This window comes from Macaca fascicularis, chromosome 1 (genome assembly GCF_037993035.2).
Source record: "Macaca fascicularis isolate 582-1 chromosome 1, T2T-MFA8v1.1".
Taxonomy (NCBI): domain Eukaryota; kingdom Metazoa; phylum Chordata; class Mammalia; order Primates; family Cercopithecidae; genus Macaca; species Macaca fascicularis.
The window spans coordinates 85,523,008-85,549,499 of NC_088375.1; the positions used below are offsets into that span (position 1 = coordinate 85,523,008).

Here is a 26,492-nt window from a genome sequence, read left to right on the forward strand (position 1 = left end):
AACAGTCTGTAGTCTAGTTATTCTATTCAGCATATATATAGAAGTGCAATAACCCCATGAACCATCCTCAGCCCAAGTGGCAGGACTGTAATATTCGATGATCCATTGCGGAGGTCATTTGTCCCTTTGCCATCTTTTGGCTTTCTCCTACCTTTAAGGATAGTTTTTCTTTGTTTAGGTTATTATATACAAGGACTCCAAGGGTGCTGCCTGCTGTTAATGTTTTGGAGGAAGGAGTAGTCTTGGGGTGAGCTTGACCCTGGTGCGATGGACCCAGTGGGGGAGTCTTTGGACTCTCACTGCAGTTGGTGTGCTGAATATCACAGTGTAGGGGCCTGTCCACTTTGGTTGTAGCTTTTGGTGAGGGTCGGGTTGGCAGATAAACCCTGTTCTTTCCACATGAATGAATGTGAGTGCACTATGTGGAATGCATAACAAGAATTTGAATATATGTTGATCTGTTTTCTGGCTGCTAGAGTGAGAGCTCAAGTGAGGGTGATGAGTTCAGCTTTTTGGGAGGTGGTGCCTAGAAGGAGTGGATTGGCTTTAATAGTGTGTAGGGGAGGTGACTCTATGGCATAGCCAGCAACCAGCGTCCTTGATGTAGTAAGGAGCTGCCATTTACAAACCAAGTAAAGGAGGCATCTGGAAGGGGTTGGTCTGTTAGGTTTGGAAAAGGTATAAGAAAGGTTTGAACAGTATTCACACTGAAGTTTGAAGGGTCTTGGGCAGTTGTAGCTTCAGGTAAGACCATGACTGTGTTTAGATGGGAGTTGGTTAGCACAGTGATTTGGGGGGTTTCTATGAATAGAGAATATGGTTGGAGGAGCCATGAGGCAGAGATGAGACTTAGTACACTGCGGTGAACTAGCATGTCTTTGATGTTATGGGTTGAATAAACTGTTAGGTTGGCATGGAGAGATGGTTTTAGACTTTCAAGGGTGAGGACAGCAGCTGCTGCCAATGCTCGGAGGCAGGCAGGCCATCTGAGAACTGTGACTTCAAGCTGTTTAGAGAGGTAGGCAATAACCTGGAGGGTGGGTCCCTTAGACTGGGTTAGAACACCTAGTGCAACTCCATGCTGTTCATCGGTATAGAGGGAGAAAGGTTTGGTGAGGTCTGGGAGAGTGAAGACGGGGGCTGAAATGAGAGCCTTTTAGTGTAGATGGAAAGGTTGGGTAATAGGCTGTGCAGGTTTTAAAGGCTCATGGAGAGGGTCTTTAGCAGCTTGGTATAACGGTTTGGCAAGTAAAGCGAAGGAGAGAACCCAGAGCCTAAAATGTCCCACTAGTTCTTGAAAAGAGAATTTCTTGCTTAGTTTATGGAGGCCGGAGGCACTAGAGGAGGGATGTGCGGTCAGTTGTGAGTCCTCGGGTTCACAGGCTAAGAGCTAGGCCTAAATAGGTGACTGAGGGGGTGCATATATGTGCTTTCTTAGGGGAGACCCAATACCCCTATTCTGCCAAGAAGTTCAAAAGAGAGAGAGAGTATGGGTGTTGCAGTCTCTGAGAGGGGCTACACAGGAGCAGATTATTAACATATTGAAAGAGAGTGGACAGTTTTAGGGATAAGGTAGAGAGGTCATGAGCAAAGGGCATGTCCAAAAAGGTGGGTGCTGTGTCTGAAACCTTGAGGTAGTACACACCAGGTGAGCTGACATGAAAGGTGGGTGTCAGGGTTTTCCCACGTAAAGGCAAAGAGGTTTTGGGAATCAGAGCGTAAAGGAATTGTGGGGGAAAAAAACCATCCTTTAGATTTAGAACAGAAAAATGGGTGGTATTGGAGGGAATTGTGGAAAGTGAAGTATATGGGTTAGGAACTGCTGGAAAGCTTGGTTAATGAGCCTGAGGTCCTGGACTAAGCGATGAGCTCCTGGCTTTTTAACAGGTAGAACTGGTGTGTTAAAAGGGAAGTTTGTTGGGTGGATGGGTGACTGGCGAGGAGGTGAGAAACGATTAGGCCTACAAGAGCTGCTTGGGGGATGGGATACTGCTTCTGTGATAGAAACTGGGTGGGCTCTTTAAGGGTAATGCGGACGGGGATGTGGTGTTTTGCGCCTAAACAGTGGGGTTAACTACAGATGGGGGATAAGGAAAAGTTGCATGTTTTAACGTGTCAGGTTGGAGGAGTAGAAGAGAGTTAGAAGTGCCAGAGGAGTCTAGGTGGATGTCTTGGGTACTATGGGGAACATGGAAGTGGAGAGTAATGTGGAGTTTTGAAAGGATGTCTCTGCCTAGGAGCGGAGTTGGGTATGAGGGCAGGACTAAGAAAGAGTGAGTGAAGGAAAAGGTGTGTAGGGAGCAGAAGAGTGGAGTGGTTACTCGGGGTTTGGAGACTTGTCCACCAATTCCCACAACAGAGACTTGGGAGGAGTGGGTGGGTCCTGAAAAATTAGGTAAAGCAGAGTAGGTTACCCGGTATTAATTTAAAAATCATACTGGCCTACTTGCCACCATCAGGGTTACCACTTGGCTCGGATGAAGCGATGGTAGTTTCCGGGATGTCCTTTCCAGGGCACCATCAGTCTTCAGTGGCAAGGCCAATGAGATCCAAGCAGGAGGTTTTGGCCTGCTTGGGAAGGGATGGGGGCGGTCCTTGCTGGAGCCACTCATAGTACAACTTCCAGTGGGGTCCTCTGCAGAGGGGCACAGCCTTGTGGGCTTACCTGGGTGTGGGCATTGTCTGGACCAGTGGCCTTCATTGCCGCACTTGAAACAGGTGCCAGGTGGAGGTGAATTGCTAGGAGGCTTCTGTGTGGAGCTGCCGCCCCATGGGCCAGCAGGGGGCCCCTGATGGCGGAGGCAAGCATTTGAAACTCTGCCTGTTTTTGCCTTTTACTTTCCTCATCATGATTGTTAAAGACTTTGAAGGGTAAATTAAGAAGATCTCACCGTAGGGTTTGAGGGCCGTCATCAAGCTTCTGAAGCTTGCACCAAATATCAAGGTTGGATTGGGAGATGAACTGAAGGTTTAAAAGAAAAAGGGCTGGGTTTTCGTCAGGACCTTGGGTGACTTCTGAAAGATTTTCATAGTTTACCACTTTATGGGCACCCTTTTTGAATGCTGCAAGGAGACACACAATCATGTCTCAAATGCGGCGTCCAGAGGCCCCGTCTTGATAATCCCAGTGGGGGTCCTGCTTGGGGACTGCCTCTGCACCAGTAGGCTGGGCAGGAGCCTGGTGATGAATTGTATCAGTATGCGCCTGAGCTAGGGTGCAGATAACAGTCCCAGTCTTCTGGGGTGAGGGTGGAAGAGAGGATAACATAGAGGTCGTGCCAGGTTACTTCGTAAGACTGGGTAAAATACTGAAACTCCGTAATATAAGAGGCAGGGTCTTCTGGAAATGAACCGAGTCTTTTGTTAATTTGAGAGAGATCAGTGAGGGAGAAGGGAACATGAACTCTAATAATACCTTTGCTTCCTGCTACTTTCTGGAGGGGGCATTTTAGCACAGGTGCTGAAGTAAGGTTGGGGCATGCCAAAGTTGGTGCCTGAGCGAGTATGGGCAAGAGAGAAGGGAGAACCTGGAAGTGGTTCCTGCTGAGGATGTGAAGGGGGAATGGGGGTTGAGTTAACAGGCAGTGGAGGATAGATAGGGGCATAAGGTGGTGGGATGGGTTTACAGGCTTCAGGAGAGGGTGGTGAGAAAGGAGAATGAGTACAGGCAATGCTAGAATTGTCCTGAGGGAGGATGGTGTAGGAAAAGAAGTGGATACAGCTGACTGGGAAGATGGCTGAGAAGACAATGAGGAGGCTTGGGGGGTTAAAGAAGACGGTTGAGAGGAAGAGGTAGGGGCTGGGAGGGGTGGACAGCAGTCTGCTGGATCTAACAAGGAAAAAGAGGTAGGGTTGGGAGGAGAAAGGTGATCAAGGCAGCAAGAATGGAGGAGAAGGATTTGAACAGGTGAGCAAAAATTGCAGAGGTCGGGTTGTAATCTGAGTGCAAAAAGGCCTAGACATAAGGAATTTCTTCCAATTTTTCCAGTTGTCGACAATAATTGCTTACGTCAGTTAAAATTGTTAAGTTGAACGTTCTATTTGCAGGCCATTTGGACCCCTTATCTAATTCGTACTGCAACCAGGCTGTATTGCAAAAAAGACAAGGCGCTTAGGGTGGATATCTTGACTGAGGCCTAAGGTTTGCAGGTTTTTTATGAGGCAGCCTAGAGGGCTGTTTTTTGGAATGGAAGACTGGGAGTTTCCCATAATGGAGGGTAGGCTTGGGAGAACAGGGAAAAGGAGACCATCCTGGATGACCGGAAGGAGATGATAAAAGGAGCGATCGTCACCACTGCCTTTTTTGTCCTGGAACGGGATCACATGACTTGGAGGCGTCCTTCTGAGACCAGATGATCAGCAAGTACCTGGCACATGCCAGAGCCTTCTGGGACCAACCTTGGATTTTCGGACCGGAGAAACCAAGAGAGGCCATGCAGAGTTTCCCCTGCTAACGGGGCTCCCGGGAAACTTACCAGCAGGCGAGATCAGTGATCGATGTGCATGCAGAGAGAGGCGATTGGAAGCTGAGGAGCTTCCTTTGTCCCGCTGCTATGGCCTGCTCTCCAGGGTAGAGGGGTAGGGTCCACAGGGGACGCAGACCTGAGCCCCTCCTGGGTCTCAGCACCAGATGTAAGGTTCTTGTATTGGTTGGAACCGCAAGAGTGTGCCAACACACAAGGCAGTGTGGAGCAACATGCTGTTTTAATGAGAGCCTGGGTGCAGGTGGGCTGAGGCCTAAAATGGGGTCAGCCTGAACAATACATATTTTTAAAAAGATTCTGTCTTCTACTTGAGGACTAGTTTTCATTACTTTTATTTTTGTTTTTGCAATCTGTTAGCAGATGACCTGTGATATATATCACATTGTGATTCAATTTTATTTAAAAAAAAAAAAAAAAGCAACAGTTTTCTCTCTGTTCTACCATTGTGGAGAGTTTTTCTGGAGTTGAAAATAATTTTGTTTTTAGTTGCTTTTTAAACGCTGTCCAGAATTACCAAACATGATATAAACATATAAGTTACCCACAAGGCTTCACTGTAAAGGGCCTTTCTTATTTTGAGCGTCTAGTCACAATTTGCAATTGTACAGCAAAATATTGCACAATTTTTAGATAGAAGGGTCTCTCTATTTGGAATCTACAGTTCTTTCAGAGCAAGTAGACCATATTTCTACAAACATAACTTCACAAAACAACAACCAGATATTCCAGTTCTTTCTTTTAATGCCCCTGGCATCTTCAGACCCAAAACTGAGTCAGAGATTATGGGGCCCAGAAACAATTGGGCTCACATCTGTGCATTGAGTAGGCGTTAAGACCCTCAACTTCATTCCTTCTCCTGCTGTCCAAATGCCCAGGAATCTACAGAGGGCACCTGTCACATTCCTGCCCTTCAAAGACCTAAGTCTGCAGCTTAAACTTTTGAATCTAGGTCCTGGGGTTCTTCAGCATCTGTTAGAGAAGCCTCCATGAGGGCATATCTCCTCTAGATTTTCTCCCCATTCTGTAGCTCCCAGAAATAGTAAACCAGGTTGACTCTGCCTAGAGTCCACACAGAGGGGCTGTCATTTGCCTAAGATGCAAAATAAAGGGCTAGACTTTGAACTGAGGATGGATAGAAAACTCAGGGGAGACATCTACCTTGTGAGACATCAACATAGACTTTGTAAAGTCCCTCTTTTGGGGTGGGTTTCTCCATGTTTTGTAGATTTTGTCCAGTGACCTGCTGCAGTTGTACAAATAGTAAAAAGTAGAGCACCCTATCTCCGAGTTTCTTTTGGAGAGTAAAGCCTACCTTCAGCAAAACCTGGAAGAATCTGTAAGTGTAAACAAGTACCTTAGCAATGAGAGGTCAGCACCACAAAACGTCCAGTCATGACCACAATTACACCTCATCTGTGAACTCTTACTGGAGTAGGATAGTTTTATCTTTCCTCTTACCCAAGAGTTAGCTGATCAGAGACAGGTAGTATCCAACATGGTTGGCTGCTTTACAAGGGCAGTTTAATTTACTTTCCTGGCCTCATAGAAGTACCTTGAATTGGTCCTGCCTGATTCATCATGGGGACATCAGCCTAGGCTTACTGGAACCCATCTCATCGGCATCCGAGATTCTATGAGACATTTAGGGATGTCCTGTGAAGACTGTTGATGGGGTATTCTGCTTTCATCTCAGTGGAAGAGAAATAAGGCATCTAGGGTTTGTTTCTCCCCTCATAGAATGAATCTTCTTGGTTGGTACCTAGATGGGGGTTTCTTCAGTTTCCTGGTACTTGGATGAAGAACCAAGAGGAGATCTGGAGATGCAAACTAATATATGGACCAATTGCCTCCATTGTTATGGCTATTAGAAAAGCAAATGAAGCTGTCATGGCTCCATCATGCATGAACTTTCAGTCTAGAAAATGTAGGTAAACGCTTGAATTTGGAAGTATGTGGCCAGTTTTTTAAAAAAGTAGAGATATAGGTGCACAGGGAACTTGGGCTTCATTTGAGCTCCTTACTTCCCTAATGTTATTGTGAGTTCTGATGTCACTACCTGAATGGCCATTCTTTTTTTTTGTTTTTTGTTTTTTTTTTGAGACAGAGTCTCGCTCTGTTGCCCAGGCTGGAGTGCAGTGGCAGGATCTCGGCTCACTGCAAGCTGCAAGCTCTGCCTCCCGGGTTCACGCCATTCTCCTGCATCAGACTCCCGAGTAGCTGGGACTACAGGCACCGAACTCCTGACCTCATGATCCACCCGCCTTGGCCTCCGAAAGTGCTGGGATTACAGGCATGAGCCACCGCACCTGGCCTGAATGGCCATTCTTGAACAGAATTATTATTATTAGGAGGAGGAGGAGGAGGAGGAGGAGGTAGTAGTAGTAGTAGTAGTAGTACAGCAGTGGTGGTGGCAGTAAATGCTTTTACCTTCTTAGGAATAAAATATTTAGCTTCTAGTATATTAGTGCCAGAAAATTCTAAAGGTTTATGTTATATTTATTGTTACATTACAGAATAGAGAATTGGCTTAAACAATTGAAATTACACAAACTGTGAAAGTCAAGTTTCTTGTGGGCAGCCTTAGGAAAGACATAACTGAAAATCAGCCAGTGGTATAAAGATGTGAAGCCCAGGGTCCCAGCCCTGCCCAAATTCACGCTCTTCGAAACCTTGTCTAAATATGTTTCCACCCTGGAATTTGCCCTCACAGAACTGATTAGGGGAGATCAGAGGTTTCAGTACCTGCTCTTGCTGCCTCCCCAAACCTGGTTCCCACAATTTCCCCAAATCCAAACAGATAAATGGGAGCCAAAGACTATATTTTGGGGCCTTAATTTTTATTTTTTAATTAAAATCTGTGTTTCTAAAAACATTTTACTCAGTAATCTGTTCTCTATTTCTTTGGATCCAGTAGTTGTTCTCCAAGTTATAAAACAGTAAATATAAATACAACAATAAAAAGTTCCTCTAACCTATATGCCACACTTATTTCTGTGTCTCTTCCATCTATATTTAGCTTTATTTTATTCCTTTTTTTTTTCTTTTTTTTTTTTTTGATGGAGTCTTGCTCTGTCACCCAGGCTGGAGTGCAATGGCACAGTCTTGGCTCACTGCAACCCCCGCCTCCTGGGTTCAAGCGATTCTCCTGGCTCAGTCTCCCAAGTGTGGGATTACAGGTTCCCACCACCATGCCCAGTTAATTTTTTGTATTTTTAGTAGAGACGGGGTTTCCCCTTGTTGGCCAAGTTGGTCTCGAACTCTGGACCTCAGGTGATCCACCCGCCTCAGCCTCCCAAAGTACTAGGATTACAGGCATGAGCCACCACGCCCGGCCTATACGTTTTATTTTTAAAATCAGTGATAGATAAATGGAAAAAGAAATAGAAAGAGTATACCCTGTATTCACATCCTGGCAATTATGAGACACTTCGCATCTACCTCCTAGGGTTTTATGAAGATTAACTCACATAATGTGAAGTTCCCCGCATAGTGTTTTGTAATGTACTTCCCAGCATATAGTACGTGCTCCATAAACATTGCATTAATGTATATGCACAAGTTGTTTCCCAAATGGAGATTTGCTCAGACATTGTGGTCCTCTTTAAACTTTAAAGGGCTAGCAGATAATGCCATGTTTCAGAATTGTGACTGGTGGTCTTCACTTTGGACCAAAAATATTTGTATTGGGCTAAGAGTATTGTGTAAAGGGACTCTGTTTGTTGTGCCTGTAGTTTTCTACCTAAGTGCTACTCGTGATGGACCTAGGAGGAGCAACATTAACATGAACAGGGACTTCTTACAGGAGCCAGTTAATAGACCTCTTCCAAACCTACAGAATCACATTACTTAAAGTGGGGCTCAGAATAGCAAATGATATATGCACATTGAAGTTTCAGAAGCAATGCTTAGCTAAGTGGCTCTCAGCCCAAGCCTCCAATTAGGATCACATGTCCAGTTTAAAGAAATATTCTCACTTGTACCCTCCCCACAGGTTCTGTCTATTGGTCTGGGTAAGAACATTGTTGTTTTAGTTTTGTACCCCATGTGATCCTAAGGTAAGGCCAGGGTCAAGCATGAGGGCCCTTAGATACATTTGAGAGAGTTGAGTTCAGCCTTTGTTCCAGAGGAAGGTCACAGGGCCTGCTCTCCTTTGGTTTGGTGTGGTCAAGTCAGTGCAGCCAATATTTTTATTATTGTAGCCAAAATTGCTGGCTTCCATGGGACAGAAGGGCACTTGATGGCAGGAAAATGAAAACTCACATTTTGACCTTTATGTAGGAGCTCATTGTTCCTGTCTTGTATGATGAAGAAACAGGAAAGTAGCTTTTTCTGCATTTCAAGGTCCTTCTGCCTGTGTGTGTGGTCATAGCAGGTGAAGGAGTTGTGCTGACATCTCTAAAGGCATATTCTCAAGATGTGTGATTTGTCCAGATAATCTCATCTGAACAGAAATCAGAAAAAGGAAGAAATGGCTGGTTCTCGGGTAAATGAGTACTAGGTCAGGGGCTGGGTCAGCTGTTTCTCCAGAAATGTCATGTGTTTAAAACTTGCAGACTTTTATTTATATATTTGTAATGTTTCTGCCTAATAAATTTATTTCAAGTACTTTTTAAATTTTTCTTCTTATGATAGTCAAGGGGCTCTGAAAAATATTTCTTTCCTATATATCAATGTTTTATATCCATTCAGGCTTTTTAAGTGCCATAAGCAATCTTTACTATAAATTTTTGACCTGCAAAATGAATGTTTCTTTTGTATCTGTTGAACATGGGAAGGTGTGGATGCCCAAGATTCCCACTGGAGATGGATTCGGGTCCTTGGATTAGTTAAAAGAAAGTTGATGGAATTTTGCATGAAACTGATGTTTCTTTATGATTAGATTCAGATTTTGCCTTCTTGACCTATGCTGTTATAGCAATAATGTTGTAACCTCCTCCTGTGCATTTTTACACGTGATACCAGTTTTTTCTGTTACAGTTGGTGTTAATTTTATTCACTAGGTTAAGATGCTTTCTGACAGATTTCTTCACTATAAAGCAAATTAGTTTTCTCTGTATTATTAAGTACATTGGGGAGATTTAATAACTGATGGGCATGAACCATCACATTTAATTTAGAAGTTCTCCTTCTTAGATTATTTGACCTTGGAAAATGAAGGCTCTTATTTAATGGTCAAATGAACTGAGATAAATGCAGGCTCTGCCACTTAATGTTTGGCAGAACATTCTCCTTGGTTCAGAAGCATTGGCATCACAGGTGAACTTGTTCAAAATTCAGAAAGTCAGGTTTCAGCCCAGACCTTCTGAATCAAAATCTACATTTTAAACAGATTTCCAATTTCTTGTCATATGCATTAAAATCTGAGAGGCACTTCAGATGATTTTTCCTTCTGAGAAATTTATCCAACTTATCTTGTGTAATGTAAATATAGCTGTCCAATATGTAATGCCTGTATTGGCACCCTTATTTTTATACTATAACACTTAACAAAAGTATAGCATCTACACTGGTTTTGTAAATCTTATGCCATCCTCTTTCCTTAGAGTTACAGAATGCATTTGAGAATCTTTGTGTTTTAAACAGTATCTTACTGGACAATTTATGCCAGAAAAAGTTCACTTTACTGTCTTCAATTCAGTTGGAGTCAAATTAAGAACTCTGCCCATGGCACATTTTGTAAATGTGTGTGTATTTTTTCCCCCCAGGGACTATTGGCATTCAGTGATGTGGTCATAGAATTCTCTCCAGAGGAGTGGGCATGTCTGGACCCTGCCCAGCGAAATTTGTATAGGGATGTGATGTTCGAGAACTACAGAAACCTGGTCTCCCTGGGTGAGGATAACTTCAATACACAATTTATATTTCATACTATGAATTTCATATTTTTCACTCCTGAAATGTTACCTGAGAGTTTGTCATTTGCATGAATGAGTTTTTGATCTCTGCTTCTAAGGAAAACTTGGGAATTTGTTGGTGTAGAAAATAAAATCTTCAAAATGTTTCATCTTGACATACATTTTAAGGTCTAAATTCTTCAGTCTAGATGACTGGTAATTCCAGAACTTTAGTGGCATAAGATACTGTTGCCCACACCTCAAAATCTAATTACACTACCAAGTTTTGATTCAGTAGTATTGGGTAGTGGAGCTAAGAACCTATACGTTTTTGGGAGACCGAGGTGGGCAGATCACCTGAGGTCAGGAGTTCAAGACCAGCCTGGCTAACATGGTGAAACCCCATTTCTACTAAAAATACAAAAAAAAAAAAAAAATTAGATGGGCATGGTGGCATGTGCCTGTAATCCCAGCTACTTGGGAGATTGAAGCAGGAAAATCACTTGAACCTGAGAGGCAGAGGTTGCAGTGAACCGAGATCACGCTATTGCACTCCAGCTTGGGCAACAAAAGCTAAACTCCATCTCAACAAACAAACAAAAAGAACCTATGCATTTAAAGTCCTTTCTAAATATTGTATAGTTAATGTCAGAAAATAGTATTTTGGGAGTAATTTTCTAGAACCTTCTAAAAAATTGTTTTCCTACCAAGCACCGTACTAGGTTGGTAATTGGAGCGTGCCAGCAAGAGTCATGTTATTTTTTCTAATGAAACAGGTCTTGCTATGTCTAATCCAGACCTGGTCACCTGTCTAGAACAAAGAAAACAGCCTGGGAGTTTAAAGAGACAGGTGATAGTAGCCAAATTTCAAGGCAGGTAGGAGTAAATAAAGTAGATGACACAGGTTAGAGGCCCAAATGTCAAGGAGAAAGCCAGAAATGAAAATGTGGTTTGGGCAGCTCTGCTTCAGAAAAGCCTGAGTTTCTTTGTCTTCCTCTCACAGGAGCATCTTCTGCCCCATGCCCTTAGGTTCTCTAAGGATTCCACTACCATGAAGTGATTTTCCTTTGAGGTTACAGAGTGAAGCAAAGTCCTCTTCATGGTTTATAAGGCACTATATAATCTGACTGCTTTTCCGTTGCTTTGTGGAACATAGGCATATCTACATATTTTTGAGGAACTCTATTTTATACCATTTAATTCTCTTTTTGCATCTTGTCTGAAATTTGTGAGAGTAGTGGTATATTGGCATTTGGTTCAGAAATCCCAGGAACACCACAAACATATGTTGTGTTTTCAGCTTTATGATTTTCTATCCTATGGAGGTTTCAAATGTGATTTTACAGAAGCTCATACTCAGTGATTTTATCAGAACACTAAATATAAGAAAATCTAAACTTATTTTACTTCAAAATTTTATTTTCTAAGTAAAAACTGAGATTGGTAATTTAAACTCTATGCCCACATTGTTACAGTATCAACAGTAATATAATTTAATATATCTACTCCCTACATTTAAAAACAATACTGTTTTATTAGGGAGCTTGGAAGATTGCTGAGCATATATTAAACTCCCACCTTTTACCTTATTTTTAAATAACTATATTTTAAATTTGTTTTTATTTACTATAAAGCTTACTGGGGTATACATACATATACATGCATGCATATATATTTATTTGTGTGTGTAACAACTCTTTTACAAATACAAATTATGAATGTCCAACATAAAAATTTGATGTGTACACATTGTACTATAATTAACACACTCAAATTGATTTGGAGTGAGAATTCCTAATGTCTACTACCTTAGCAAATTTTAAGCCTACAAGACATTATTAACTGTATTCATGAAATTACACATTCGATCTTTTAAATTTGTTCATCTTAAAACCAAACAACAATTCTAGCACTTTGGGAGGCCAAGGTGGGCGGATCACTTGAGGTCAGGAGTTTGAGACCAGCCTGGCCAACATAATGAAACCCCATCTCTACTTAAAAAAACTAAAATTAGCTGGGCATGGTGGCCGGTGCCTGTAATCCCAGCTACTCGGGAAGCAGAGGCAGGAGAATTTGCTTGAATCTGGGAAGTGGAGGCTGCAGCGAACAGCCACTGCACTCCAGATCCTACCATTGCACTCCAGCCTGGGCGACAGAGCAAGACTCCATCTCAAAAAAACAAAAACTGAAAAACACCTTCCCAGTTTCTTCACTTCTAGGCCCTGCCAACTCCCTCTGTACTCTCTGCTTCTGTGAGTTTCACCGTTTTGGATTCTCTATACAAGTGAGATCATACAGTATTTGCCTTTTGGTGTCTGGCTTATTTTACTTAGCATAATGTCTTTCCAGTCCATCCGTGTTGTTTAAATGGCAGAATTAAATTATTTTTATGACCAAATAATATTTTATTGTGTATGTAAACCATATTTATCCATCTAGTGTCTAAAAACATTTAGGTTATTGTCATATCTTGGCAATTGTGAATGATACCGTAATAAATATGAGGATGCAGATATTTCTTTGAGATACTGATTTCATTTCCTTTGGTTATATACACAGAACTGGGATTGTTGAATTTTATACTTGTATCTTTTTCTAAGAGCCTTTATACCAATTTTTATAATGACTTCACCAATTTACAACTTTTAAAGTATACAGTACAGGATTTCTGTTTCTTCACATTGTGTGTTTTGTTTTCTTTTGTTTTGTTTGGGATGGAGTTTTGCTCTTGTTGCCCAGGCTGGAGTGCAATAGCACGATCTCAGCTCACTATGACCTCCACCTCCCGGGTTCAAGCAATTCTCCTGCCTCAGCCTCCCAGGTAGCCAAGATTACAGGCATGTGCCACCATACCCAGCTAATTTTGTATTTTTAGAAGAGATGGGGTTTCACCATGTTGGCCAGGCTGGTCTCAAACTCCTGATCTCGGGTGATCTGCCCGCCTCAGCCTCCTAAAGTGCTGGGATTATAGACATGAGCCACTGCTCTTAGCCCCTTTCTTCACATTATTGTCAAACCGTTATCTCACTTTTTAATATATATGTATTAGTCATCTTAAGTGTGAAGTGATATTTCATCATGGTTTTGATTTGTGATTGCCTGATGATTGGTGATAGCCCTCTGATATATCTGTTGGCATTTGTATGTCTTCATTGGAACAATATCTATTGGGTCTTTTGCCTGTTTTTCAATTTTATTATTAATATTATTATTATTGTGTTCCTTTTGATTTCTATGAGTTCCTCATATATTGTTGATACCTACCTTTTATTTGATTTATGGATTGCAAATATTTTCTCCCATCCTGCAGATTTTCTTATTTTATTGTTTTTCTTGCTGTACAGATGCTTTTTAGTTTCATGCAGTCCAACTTGTTAATACTTGCTTTTGTTGCCTGTACTTTTGATGTCATATCCAAAAAATCATTACCACAACCAATATCAAGTAGTTTTTAAAATATATTTTCTTTTAAGATTTTTAAGGATTTCTATCTGGCATTTAAGTCTTTATTTTGAGTTAATTTCTTGGTATCGTGTAAGAAAAAAATGGTCTAATTTCACTTGCATGTAGATATTCTTTTTGCCCAGCATCAATTATTGAAGAGACTATCTTTTGTACACTGTGTATTCTTGACGCCCTTGTTAAAGATTCATTGACCTTATATGCATGGGTTTATATCTGAGCTCTCTATTTTGTTCCATTTTTGTATCAGTTTTCGTGTTTATGCCATCCTACTCTTATTACCATAGTTTTCAAATAGAGCTTTAAATCAGAAAGTATGATGCCCCCGGCTTTGTTATTATTTCTCAAGATTGCTTTCACAATTCAGTGTCTTGTAATGCTATATAAATTTTAAATTTTTATTCTATTATTTTTAAAAATGCCATTGTAATTTTGATAGGAAGTTTATTGAATCTCTTGATTGCTTTGGATAATATGGCACTTTACAATAATTAGTCTTCCAATTCATAAACATTGGGTATCTTTACATTTATTTGTTTTTTCTTGTTTCTTTTATCAATATTTTCTTTCCCAATGTAAAGATTTTTCATGTTGTTTAAATTTTTTTGCCAAGAAATTTAGATGTTACTGTAAATGAGTTTTTTTATTAAATGGTTTGTAGTTAGTGTACTAGAACAAAACTGATATTTGTATAACCTTTTATATTCTGCTAATTTACTAAGATTTTTGGTTTATTTCTTAGGCTTTCTACATATAAGATGATGTCATCAACAAACAGCAATATTTTTACTTATTTCTTTTCAGTTCTTATGGCTTTTACAAAATTTTCTTGCCTAATTGTTCTGTCTAGGACTTCCAGGACTATGTTAAAATAGAAGCATTGATAATGGGCACAATATCACTTTGCATTGGTGTCTGTGCATTTGAAGGAGCAAACACCTCTACCAGTTCTTATAAACTGGTTTATACAGGTAAAGATTTTATCCTATTGGGTCCCCAGCTGATGAGATCTTTTCTGGGTTCACAGTAGAGAGATTATATACCTGAGTCCTAAGGTTGTTGCAGGGTCCACAATGGGGTCTATCTTTAGTGGGCTTATTACCAGGGGCTTGTGTGCTTATGAAGTCTGTCTTATTACTTGGCCAACTGAGTTGCCTTCAGCACTTTGATCTGTAGGGCAGACACTTGGCCTAATACCAAGTGTTTGTATGTGTGTCGCTCCCACCCGGTACTTGCAAGGTTTTTACCAGGTCACAGGTCTCCAGGTTGGCAGGACTGGCCATGGAATGTAGCTTAAAGGTCTAGAACTGAGTTATTCACCTGCTTCAGAGACCACAGTAAATGTCAAGGTCTGCAGTTCTGCGTCTATGGCCATGAATGAGCATCTGACCCTAGCTCTCTGAATGGGCAGTACCTCTTCTTGACTATGGCTGGGAGGAGTTAATGACAGTTACAGTGTTACTTCAGAATTCTAAGTGGAATCATGTTAAATGGGCCATTTCTTCATCTGTAGCCAAGACCAGCGGTCCTCAAGTTTGCCATCTGAAGGTAAACTTACTTTCTGAAAAAGGCTTTCCTTGGTCTTGTGCTTTTGGCAGGGTATTACAACTCCCTCCCCGAATCACAAAGCAATCATAAATGTACTTTTTGTGTGACAGGGTCTTGCTCTATTAGCCAGGCTGGTCTCAAACACCTGGCCTGAAGTAATCCTTCTGCCTCACCCTCTCAAATAGCTGGAATTACAAATATGAGCCATGGTGCCCGGCTCTCTCACAAAGGCACTTATGTCCATAGATGGTTGATAAGTTTTTGTTGCTTTGGGAGATATACAAGAAGAGGACCTCCTGTTCCAACAACTTGCTGATTTTATTCTTCCTATACAGTTGCACTTCCATTTAGTTTTCTCTTTGCATTTCAAATTTGTGTGGGATTTTTCAATAAACGTATATATTTGGGAAACCTAATGGGGAACCTATGTTCTCAGTAAATCTTATGTGTATTCATGCATGCTTATAAATTATATGTTTCCAATAAATGAACACTTTTATTATTACTTGATGTTCATATTTCTCTTGTGACAAGTTTGGCTTAAAGTATACTTTGTGAAATATAACAGTTGTTGACATATAATGTACTTTTCCCAATATAATTGTTACCTTTCCAACTGTCATTTGATTACCATTTGCATGGAATCTTTTTTCTTCCTCCCACTATTATGCCAGTCGTCTAAAGTTAGTCTCTTGGAGACAAGACATAGTTTGTGGTTTTTAAAATTTTTTCTAAATCTCTTTATTCAGTCTTCTGATTGGGATGTTTTGTTGATGAATATTTAAATAGCTGTCTAAAACATAATTACTTACTATTGTCATTTATTGTTTTATCGGATTCTTGTAGCCATTTTTTCCTCTTTTTCTCTCTGTCTTCCAGTATGTTTTCTGAGCTTAGTAACATGCTTCTACTCTCTTCTTCTGTGTGTGTTTATATGTATCTCTATAGGTATTTTCTTTGTGGTTGCCATGAGAATTATAAAACCCCCAAAGTTACAACAACATATAATAAACTGGTAATAGCTTAATTTCAGTTGCATACAGAAATTTTTTTTGTTATATTTACCTTAAACTTCATATTATTGATGTCACTAATTATATATTTCATATTATATAGACATCAACAGATGTTTATTATTGTTCTCATGCATTTTTCAAATCGTAGAGCGTAAGTAAAAGTGTTTTCAGCACCATCATTATAAAACTACAGAATTTTATTTTTGTGTATGTATACATCTTTCCCAGAGAGTTATGTATTTGTATATAATTTTTTGTTTAATGACACATTTTATTTTCAATGGACCGGAGTCCATTTTACATTTTCTATGGGACAGTTTTACCGGTGATTTAGTTTTTCTGCATTTGGCTATCTTGGAAAGTCTTCATCTTCTCTTAATTGTGAAGGACAGTTTTACTGTTAATAGTATTCTTGCTTGAAAGTTTTTGTTTTTTCTTTCAACACCCTGACTATATCACTTAACTCCCTTTTTCCCTGCAAAGTTTCTGTTGATAAATTCACAGGTAATCCCATAGGAGAATGCTTATAAATGACACATCACTTTTCTCTTGCTGCTTTCAACATCTTATTCCTCTCTGTGATTTCAAAATCTTGCTTATAATGTGTCTTCTTATGGGTCTTTTTGTGTTTATTATTGATTTTTTTACATCTTTTGTGTAAACATTTCTGTTATTTTCTTGTATTCTTTAGTCCCACACTTTGTTTCTTGTTATACATTTTATTATTTTGTTGATACTCCCATTTCCTGATTTTATTTAGTTGTCTTTGTTCCCATTTCACTTACTGAGTCATCTGAATTATTTAGATAATTTGTACATATTTATTTTCTTAGAATTAATTTTTTATTTAGTTTGTTTCCTTGATTGGACCATGTTACCCTGATAACTTTGCATATGTTGTAATCTTTGGCTCATATTTGGGCATTAATAAAATGCCACCTGTCACACTCTTTATAAGTGGCTTTGTCCTGGAGAAGGCTACTAGCTATTTGCCAGGCTGGAGATCCTTGTAGCCTCTCAAACCTCTTCTTATGATTTGTCTTCTCTGGAATCGTGTGTTTACTGTTCAGCTAAAGAGATTTGTTCATGTTTCTTTGTAAAAACCTGTAATCATGTGCTACACCTGGTGTCTGTCTGTGGCACTATGATCTCTCTGCTGCAGTAACAATTATTTACCTTTTTCTTAGCAGATCAAAGCTGTCATTCAAAGCATACCACCATTTCTTTCAACAGTCTTTGTTATGGGAGACAGAAACCAGTCTTTGGAAAGCCCCTAAAAGCCAGAAGTATGGGCACATGTGCAATGTTTTGTTTTTCTGTTTTTTTGCTTTGAGGGAGAAGCCAGGAGTTTGAAGTTTACTCTTAAAGACACCATGCTATATTGGGGTGGAGGAAAGGTTTTATGTATAAATGTAACAAACTTTACTTTCTATTCTATGTGGATTTTGCAATTGTGCTCACCTAGGGTGTTGCAAACTCAACTAGATTTTATAGTTTTCAGAAAGGCATTTTGGTCAGTATATTTTTGTTAAGTTTATATGTTCAAAAAGGAATCAGGGCCTGTGGTATTTTATTATGCCATCTTGTTAATGTCTTTGATATAATATTTATTAGATTTGTAAAGTGTATTTACTGGAGATTAGTAAGCAGAATAACTTTTTATTTTAATTTCTTTCAGCTATTTTATCTTATTCCATTCAAGACCTTTTGCCAGAGCAGGATATGAAAGATTTATGCCAAAAAGTGACACTGACGAGACATAGAAGCTGGGGCCTTGACAATTTGCCCTTAGTGAAAGACTGGAGAACTGTGAATGAGGGTAAGGGGCAAAAAGAATGTTATAATAGACTTACTCAATGTTCATCAACTGAAAGCAAAATCTTTCAATGTATTGAATGTGGCAAAAATTTTAGCCGGAGGTCAATCCTTACTGAACATAAGAGAATTCATACTGGAGAGAAACCATACAAATGTGAAGAATGTGGCAAAGTTTTCAATCGATGTTCAAACCTAACCAAACATAAAAGAATTCATACTGGAGGAAAACCCTACAAATGTGATGAATGTGGCAAAGTTTTTAATTGGTGGTCACAACTAACTAACCATAAGAAAATTCATAGTGGAGAGAAACCCTACAAATGTGATGAATGTGGCAAAGTTTTTAATTGGTGGTCACAGCTAACTAGCCATAAGAAAATTCATAGTGGAGAGAAACCATACACATGTGAAGAATGTGGCAAAGCCTTTACCCAGTTCTCAAACCTTATGCAACATAAGAGAATTCATACTGGAGAGAAACCCTACAAATGCAAAGAATGTTGCAAAGCCTTTAACAAGTTCTCAAACCTTACTCAACATAAGAAAATTCATACTGGAGAGAAGCCCTACAAGTGTGAAGAATGTGGCAACCTTTTCAATGAGTGCTCACACCTAACTAGACATAGGAGAATTCATACTGGAGAGAAACCCTACAAATGTGAAGAATGTGGCAAAACCTTTACACAGTTTGCAAGCCTTACTCGTCATAAAAGAATTCATACTGGAGAAAAACCCTACCAATGTGAAGAATGTGGCAAAACTTTTAATCGGTGTTCACATCTAAGTAGCCATAAGAGAATTCATACTGGAGAGAAACCCTACAAATGTGAAGAGTGTGGCAGAACCTTTACTCAATTCTCAAACCTCACTCAGCATAAAAGAATTCATACTGGAGAGAAACCCTACAAATGCAAAGAATGTGGCAAAGCATTTAACAAGTTCTCAAGCCTTACTCAACATAAGAGAATTCATACTGGAATGAAACCCTACAAATGTGAAGAATGTGGCAAAGTTTTTAAACAGTGCTCACACCTAACTAGCCATAAGAGAATTCATACTGGAGAGAAACCCTACAAATGTAAAGAATGTGGCAAAGCTTTCTACCAGTCCTCAATCCTTAGTAAGCATAAGAGAATTCATACTGAAGAGAAACCCTACAAATGTGAAGAATGTGGCAAAGCCTTTAACCAGTTCTCAAGCCTTACTCGTCATAAAAGAATTCATACTGGAGAGAAACCCTACACATGTAAAGAATGTGGAAAAGGGTTTTACCAATCCTCAATCCATAGTAAGTATAAGAGAACTTATACTGGAGAGGAACCTGACAAATGTGAAAAATGTGGCAGTCTTTAAAAACTGCTTACATTATACATGGCTTCAGTAATTTCATACTGAATAAAAGTGGTATGAGCATCATGACTGTTTAAGGATGTTTCACAAAATGTAAGCTTCATGGTACACAACACTATACTGAATGAAATGTATAAATATAGAATATTACAATACCTTTGTTTATTTCAAAGATCATCCTGTAAATAGAATCTGTACCAGAGGAAAACCCTTAAACAATTATTCAGACTTTTTTCAACTTTAGAGGATTTTATGGGGGAAAAATCCTCCTACAAATGTGGAAAAACATTTTTTCAAGATATATACTTTAGAAAACACCAGAGTTTATAGTATAGTAGAATATATTTTACAGATACAGTGAATACAAACAAATGTCCAAAATTAAGTCTAAATAAAACATTACATAATTTACTATAGAAAGTACTAAGGCACTAACAGTTTCAGATGTTACTTTAAAGCAGTGTTGATTGTCAAGAATAATTCAAAGTTTAAATAGATAATTTAGTTGTATGTAAATTTAAATGAATCGGGGGGAGGGGGGAGGGATTGCATTGGGAGTTATACCTGATGTAAATGATGAGTTGATGGGTGCTGACGAGTTGATGGGTGCAGCACACCAACATGGCACAAGTATAAATATGTAACAAACCTGCACGTTATGCACATGTACCCTAGAACTTAAAGTATAATAATAATAAATAAATAAATAAATAAATAAATAAATAAATAAATGAAGGTAGTTTTTCATGTCAGAGTCTGGGTGAAAAAATCACAGGGAAAGGCTTTGATTCATCTAACTTGGGTCAGATTTGCACTAGATCAATCAACTAGAGCTAAGGAGGCAGAGACAGGATGTAATATGGAAGCCCTCTCAGAATCATATGGTGTCAAGAGGAATAAGTCTCTTCAATGAAGGATAAAATGCCTAAGAGATCAAACAACAGCAATAGTTATTCTACTACATTGATAACTTTAATATAAAAGGTTATAATTTACTTACTATGGATTCAAATTTGTGTTTTAGGAAGATGTTTTATATTTTTTACTAATTATGTGTACATCCTTGTGTACTACTTCCTATTCTGGGAGATGGTTGGATGATGACAATCTTAGTGGGGTGCTAAGATCCTAGTATGTGGCTGTAGAAATTCTTACTTACGTGGGACTTAACTTGGACATGATTGTTCATGTATGCTAGTGCAACAAAAATATGGTATAGCATAGTGAAGTTGATGTAGAGATATTTAAGGTAAGAAATTTCCAGACAGAATGAAATGCTTGAGCAAAGGAGCAGAAGTCTGATACTAACTTTTTTTAAGTGTATTGTTAAAACATGGTGAGAATGAACTGGAGAGAGTTGCTTGCAGGAAGCTATGTGCTTGAAAACTCTAAGTAACAGATTGAGAAGTGTGGATTTTATCTTTTGGCAAGAAAGGTAAATTAGAAATTTAAAAGCTATAGAAAGTTATATTCATATTTGTGTTTTGGAAAACAACTCCAGCAGGAGTGTGTGAAGTTAATCAGAGGAGCAAGAAACCAGTTAGAAAACAATTGTATAAGTCAATTATAAATATTCCAGAAAAAGGGGTTAGTTATTTCTCAATTTGAGGAGGCATTGAAAGAAGGTATCAGTAGAATCTGCAGTAAAATGAGAGTTAAGAAAGAGGGAATAGCCAAAACTGAGGGAGACGTTGAGTGTATGAGTATGAACAGCATGCCAAGAGGTTAGTAATAGCTAGACACTGATAACATGAAAGCAATGTAATGTGAATGCAAAGTCTTTGTTATTTTTAGAATATGTATGAAAGATATTTGAAACAATCCAATAATTTAAAATTTTTCAAAGGATAAAAATGCCTAAAATGCATACAAAAATAATCTATAGAACTTAGAAAGGAAGTAAGATAGGAAGAATTGAGTCACATGGCCTAGGAGTAATGAGTGATAGATAATACCATATACTCCACCTTTCAATGACTTTTTTAGTTGCTCTTAAACAAAGACAAAAATAAATAAAGATAAGAATACATGGTCAAAGACTCACCAAGAAAATCAAGAGTACAGATTATGACACCAAGTTACTTTTTTCTTTTTTGCAGATGACAGGGTCTGTTTGATTCAATAAGCATCACCACACACCCTACATCTACAGCCCAATTTTCTGCCTAAAGGAGATCCAACTTGCCTATTTACAGTTCACTGGACTTAGTTAAAACTCTAATAATAATTGTTCAGATGATTTAACTTCCTGATATAACCAGAAACTCTTCTGCAATAGCCCAGAATTAAAATATCTTTTGGCCCTGGCTTGTAACATTGATCAAGATGTAAATAGGTCACAGCTTGTATTTGTTCAGGATATGATTCTGTCTGCAATTTTTTCTAAAGTCAAAAATATAAATTAATTAGGAGTAAATTTTCTCTAAATATTGGAAACTATTTTTGGCTTACTTGTAATGAAAATAAGTTAATAATAAACTGTAACAGAATGGTAAAAAAAAAATTTAAATGAATCAAGAGATGATGTCTTTTTGAAGTAGTTACATTCATGTTATACTTTTTCGTATTAAAAGTTTTTTATTTTTATTATATGTTTTAATATTGACGTAATTCAAATCTCAAATAACTTGATTTTGTTATATTTATTGTTTACGTTAAAGCATGTGGTCATTTGTTGCTGCGTAAGAGCTATGAGAAGTTCTTCTATATTAGATGACCATCATTTATATGCTTTTTCATGAGTGATTAAGGGTGCTGAAATGTAACATTTATAAGGAAAATATAAGTAGAAATGCTTTTTGTTGATATATAACAGTGTTTTAATTAACACATTAGGTATTCAGAGAAGTATTTTGCATTATAGTAATAGAGAAACATTTTGAATTTTAGTAGTAAATTGTTTTATGAGTTGCACATTAAGGTAATAAAATATAGTAGCTTTTGAAATGCTATTTTTAGAATGCAGTTTCTTTTAATAAAACAAAATGATTTTTAATGTGTTAAGAATATTTTACATTGAATGAAGTACATCTTGCCACAATAATTAACCTATACCACTTTACCCAAAGTTGTAGGTAACAGATAGTAACAATACACTGCTGGGTAACAGTGAAAGGATACCTCTAGTAGTCTCTTTTCCCAGTGGCTTTTAATTTCAGACAACTTGGGAAATTTTTTTTATATGATATGCTTTGGGTTTTTTGTACCTTACCTCATGTTGAAATATGTTTCCCCATGGTGAAGGCGGGGTCTAGTGGAAGGTGTTTAGGTCATGGGTGTAGATTCCTCAGAATAGATTGATGTTCTTTCCACTGCAGTTAGTGAGTCCTCTGTCAGTTCGTGTGAAAGCTGGTTGTTAAAAAAAGAAAAAAAAAAAAAAAAGCTGATATTCCTCTTGCTTTGTCTTTTGCCATGATACTCCTTTGCCTTTTATCATGAGTAAAAGCTCCCTGCGGCCTCATCAGAAGTTAAGCAGATGCTGATGTCATGTTTGTATAGCCAACAGAACTGAGGCTAATAAACCTCTTTTTAATTTGCCAGTGTTAAGTATCCCCTTCTAGCAGCACAAAATGGATTAACATACCGGTTATATTTAAATTTTTTTCTTTTGTAAATATTGGACAATGATACTCTTATATAATCTTCAGTATAACCATTATAATTGCCCACTATGATGATAATTATAAAAGAGTATAATGAAAAGCCATGTATTTTGAATCCTGAATGACTATTTACAAAATGTCATACTACATTTTTCTTTGAGCCTGTGACTTCTCTGGCCTGTAAAAACACATACATATAGTTTTGATTAACGTGGAGTTAATTTTATAAGTCTATCACTCTAAACATAAGTGTTAACTTTAAGAGAATTATGGAGCGTGTAATTGTGTTTGAGTATAGGTGTGTACTTTTTTGAGAGTAAAACAAAAATATTGGAACAAAACGTAATTTAAAAAGTATTGGTAATTTACTAGCAAACTAGGAATCTCAAAGATTCTGAAAGTAAATATTTATTCTCTGCTTTGTATTGAATTTACTTCTGAAAAATCTTATGGCTCCTGGCTCAGAATCTTCTCATGCAGATCCTGTTTTTTTCTTGTCTGTTGACCATCCTAAACCTAATATATAGTTTTCTTTTCCAAAGTTCATGAAATTTTCTCTATATTCCTGAGAAATTCCAAGAATAACCTTCATAAAATTTATTAATGTTCACAAGATAATTTTAAGATGTAATTCTACAATGTGTGTGTTGCTACAGTTTATTTAATGAGTACATTCTATTTTTGTATTTCAATTGGAGAACCTTATTTCAGACAATTTTTACTTGGTTTTTGTTTCCATTTTAATATTTTACATAATTGAATTTATTTACTTTTTCGAGCCAATTTGTTTAGATGTGCACTGGGAAGGCTTCATAATTCACAAAGTTGTTTTGACATATAAATGAGGTGAACAAACACAGGAACGTGCTAGGTTTCCTGGGGGTATAATAGATGCTCTATAATTAGCAGCAAATACTCTTGTCGAAGTCACTTTTTGGCTACAAGTAAGAGATTAGAAATATTCAGCATGAAGAGATGGCATTAACTCTGCATGTAAAGAAAACACATGTATACCCAGGGTGTACAACTGCCTCTGAAATTAAGAGGAATTGTGTTTATTTCATAGTTATCTCCAGTACTTCACTATTATTTTATTTTCACCCCCATCTATGTGTCAGTCATAGCCCTTTCCCTTCTTTGCTTATCATGGCTACAGATTTCTCACTGTTCTCTGCAGCCCATGTAATTTCATACAGTATTTTGTAGGATGTGATAAGAAATTTGAAATTTTTAATATAGTGAAAAATTGGATTTAACTGGAGAGTTTGAGGACATTTTTAAGTTATAAATGCACCATTTGAATAATTTAATTGGCATAATTGGGATGTACTCTACACAGTTTATAGGATTAAATTAGTGAGTTAGTAATGTTTGTATGAAAGAAATGTTATTAGATTCTACCACAAAATGTGGTAAACATGAAATCAGTTAGAATAGGTAAAGCATTAATAATGGTAGGCTATATATCATAATCACTATATAAAGAAACATCAGAATATGGAAACCCCTTAAGCAAAAATATATCTTGGAAATCTTAAGGACACTTAATGGCAAGCAAAAAAGTTTAAATTTAGTTTTTTATAAATTACATATAGCACACTTTATGTGTACATGTGGAATTTTTTAGTTTTTAGTGTTTATGTAATATATTAGACAATAATAAACATTTACATTTATGTTTACATTTACATTTAATTTTTTGAATTTAATTTAAATTTTTTAATGCTTCTGTGGATTTAAAATTTGGAATAATCTTTTCTTCCCCATTGATACTGGAATCTTGGGAAGTTTCTTACTCATATCACAGTATGTTTTATTTAAATGGGTGCAGCTTACATTGCAGAGTTTATATAAATAATCACATAACTCGCCAATTCCTTAGTCATTTTCTGTATTAAAAAACTCAGAGATCTAGAGAGCTTTTGGATTGAAGTATTTCCTTGGTGATTTTGAATGCAAACCTGATTTCTGTGTTCACACCATGGCCAGAGATGGGACTGTTAGCACCACCTGCTTCTTTAATGTCATCCATATGATTAGCATCAGCACCAGAAACTCGAGGTGTCCCAAACTTAAAGTGAAAGCCATAGAGTTCATTGGTGACTCCCATGTTCTGTGCTGGTTCTAGAACATGCTGGTCAATATTAGAGTTTCTATGCTTATGGCTGATAAGTGGACATTTTTAAAAATCATAAAAACTGTATTTTCTATATAGTTCAGCTAAGTTTAAAAAGATGCAGACTTGGTATTTGGAGCATTGTTTTCGCTCCATGATGTGTTTAAAAATTATTTTTAAATTGGCAAAATTATATATATACATATATACATAATGATATATGTATATATAAAATTATATATGTATATATGTAATTATAATTACATATATACACATAATTATAATTACATATATACACATAATTATATATATACATATAACACATGATGTTTGAAATGCTTGATTCTAGCTAATTAAAAACGCTTTACCTCAATGGTTATTTTTATTGTGAGAATGCTCAACACTGTCTTGGCACTTTAAAAAAAAATACAATATATTCTCAATAACTGTAGTCACTCTGCACTACAATAGGTCTCTTGAACTAATTCCTCCTAGCTTAACAGGCATTGTTTATCATTTAACAGATAATTCTCTAAGCCCCTTTCTCCTAAAACTTCAGCATCTCTTAACCTTCTTTCTAGTCTCTAATGAGATCAACTTGTTTAGATTCCACATGAGTGAGACTGTGAGGTATTCATCTTTCTGTGTTCTGCTCCATTGGTCTATTTATCTGTTTTTAATGCCAGTATTGGACTGTTTTAGTTACTGTAGCTTTCAGTATATTCAACTGTCAAGTAGTACAATGCTTCTAGCTTTCAGAATCTTTTGCTCTACTATATGAATTTTAGGTTTTTTTGTTTTTGTGAAAAATTCTATTGATATTTTATAGACATTATGTTAAATACATACATCATTTTGTGTAACATAGACTTTTTAGCAATATTAATTTGGCCAATTATGAATAAGGGATAACTTTTCATTTATTTGTGTTTAATTGTATACCTCAATTTTCTTTAGCTTTTAATATAGAGATCTTTAACATTTTTGAATAATTTTATTGGGAAGTAAACTTTTTGTAACTATTACAGGTGTCAATTGTTTTCTTTATTTCTTTTTCAGATAGTTTGTTGTTAGTATATAGAAATGCTACTCACTCTTATATCTTGATTTTGTATCCTGCAACTTTAGTGAATTTATTCTAAGTGTTTTTAAAGTTTTCTATTCATAAGACTATGATATCTGCAAACAGGGACAATTATTTTCTTTCTTTCCAATTTGGCTGACTTTGGTTTTGTTCTCTAATTGCTCTGGCTTGGAAATTC

At 37.4% G+C, this 26,492-nt stretch overlaps 1 protein-coding gene across 9 annotated transcripts in view; it reads left to right on the forward strand.

The window, feature by feature from the left end:
* Positions 1–22,512, forward strand: part of ZNF678 (zinc finger protein 678) — a 102,375-nt gene extending 79,863 nt beyond the window's left edge. The window contains exons 2-6 of one of the 9 annotated variants that reach the window (XM_065542865.2): positions 10,190–10,316; positions 12,538–12,602; positions 14,631–14,751; positions 18,023–19,450; positions 21,612–22,512. In XM_065542865.2, coding sequence (XP_065398937.1) covers positions 10,190–10,316; positions 12,538–12,602; positions 14,631–14,751; positions 18,023–19,450; positions 21,612–21,637 — 1,767 coding nt within the window. In that variant the 3' untranslated portion in view covers positions 21,638–22,512. Of the gene's footprint in view, positions 1–10,189; positions 10,317–12,537; positions 12,603–14,630; positions 14,752–18,022; positions 19,579–21,611 lie in introns of those variants that run through there. The other 8 variants (XM_074038005.1, XM_065542864.2, XM_074037996.1 and 5 more) reach the window with 8 other exon arrangements.
* The last annotated feature ends 3,980 nt before the right edge of the window (positions 22,513–26,492 follow it).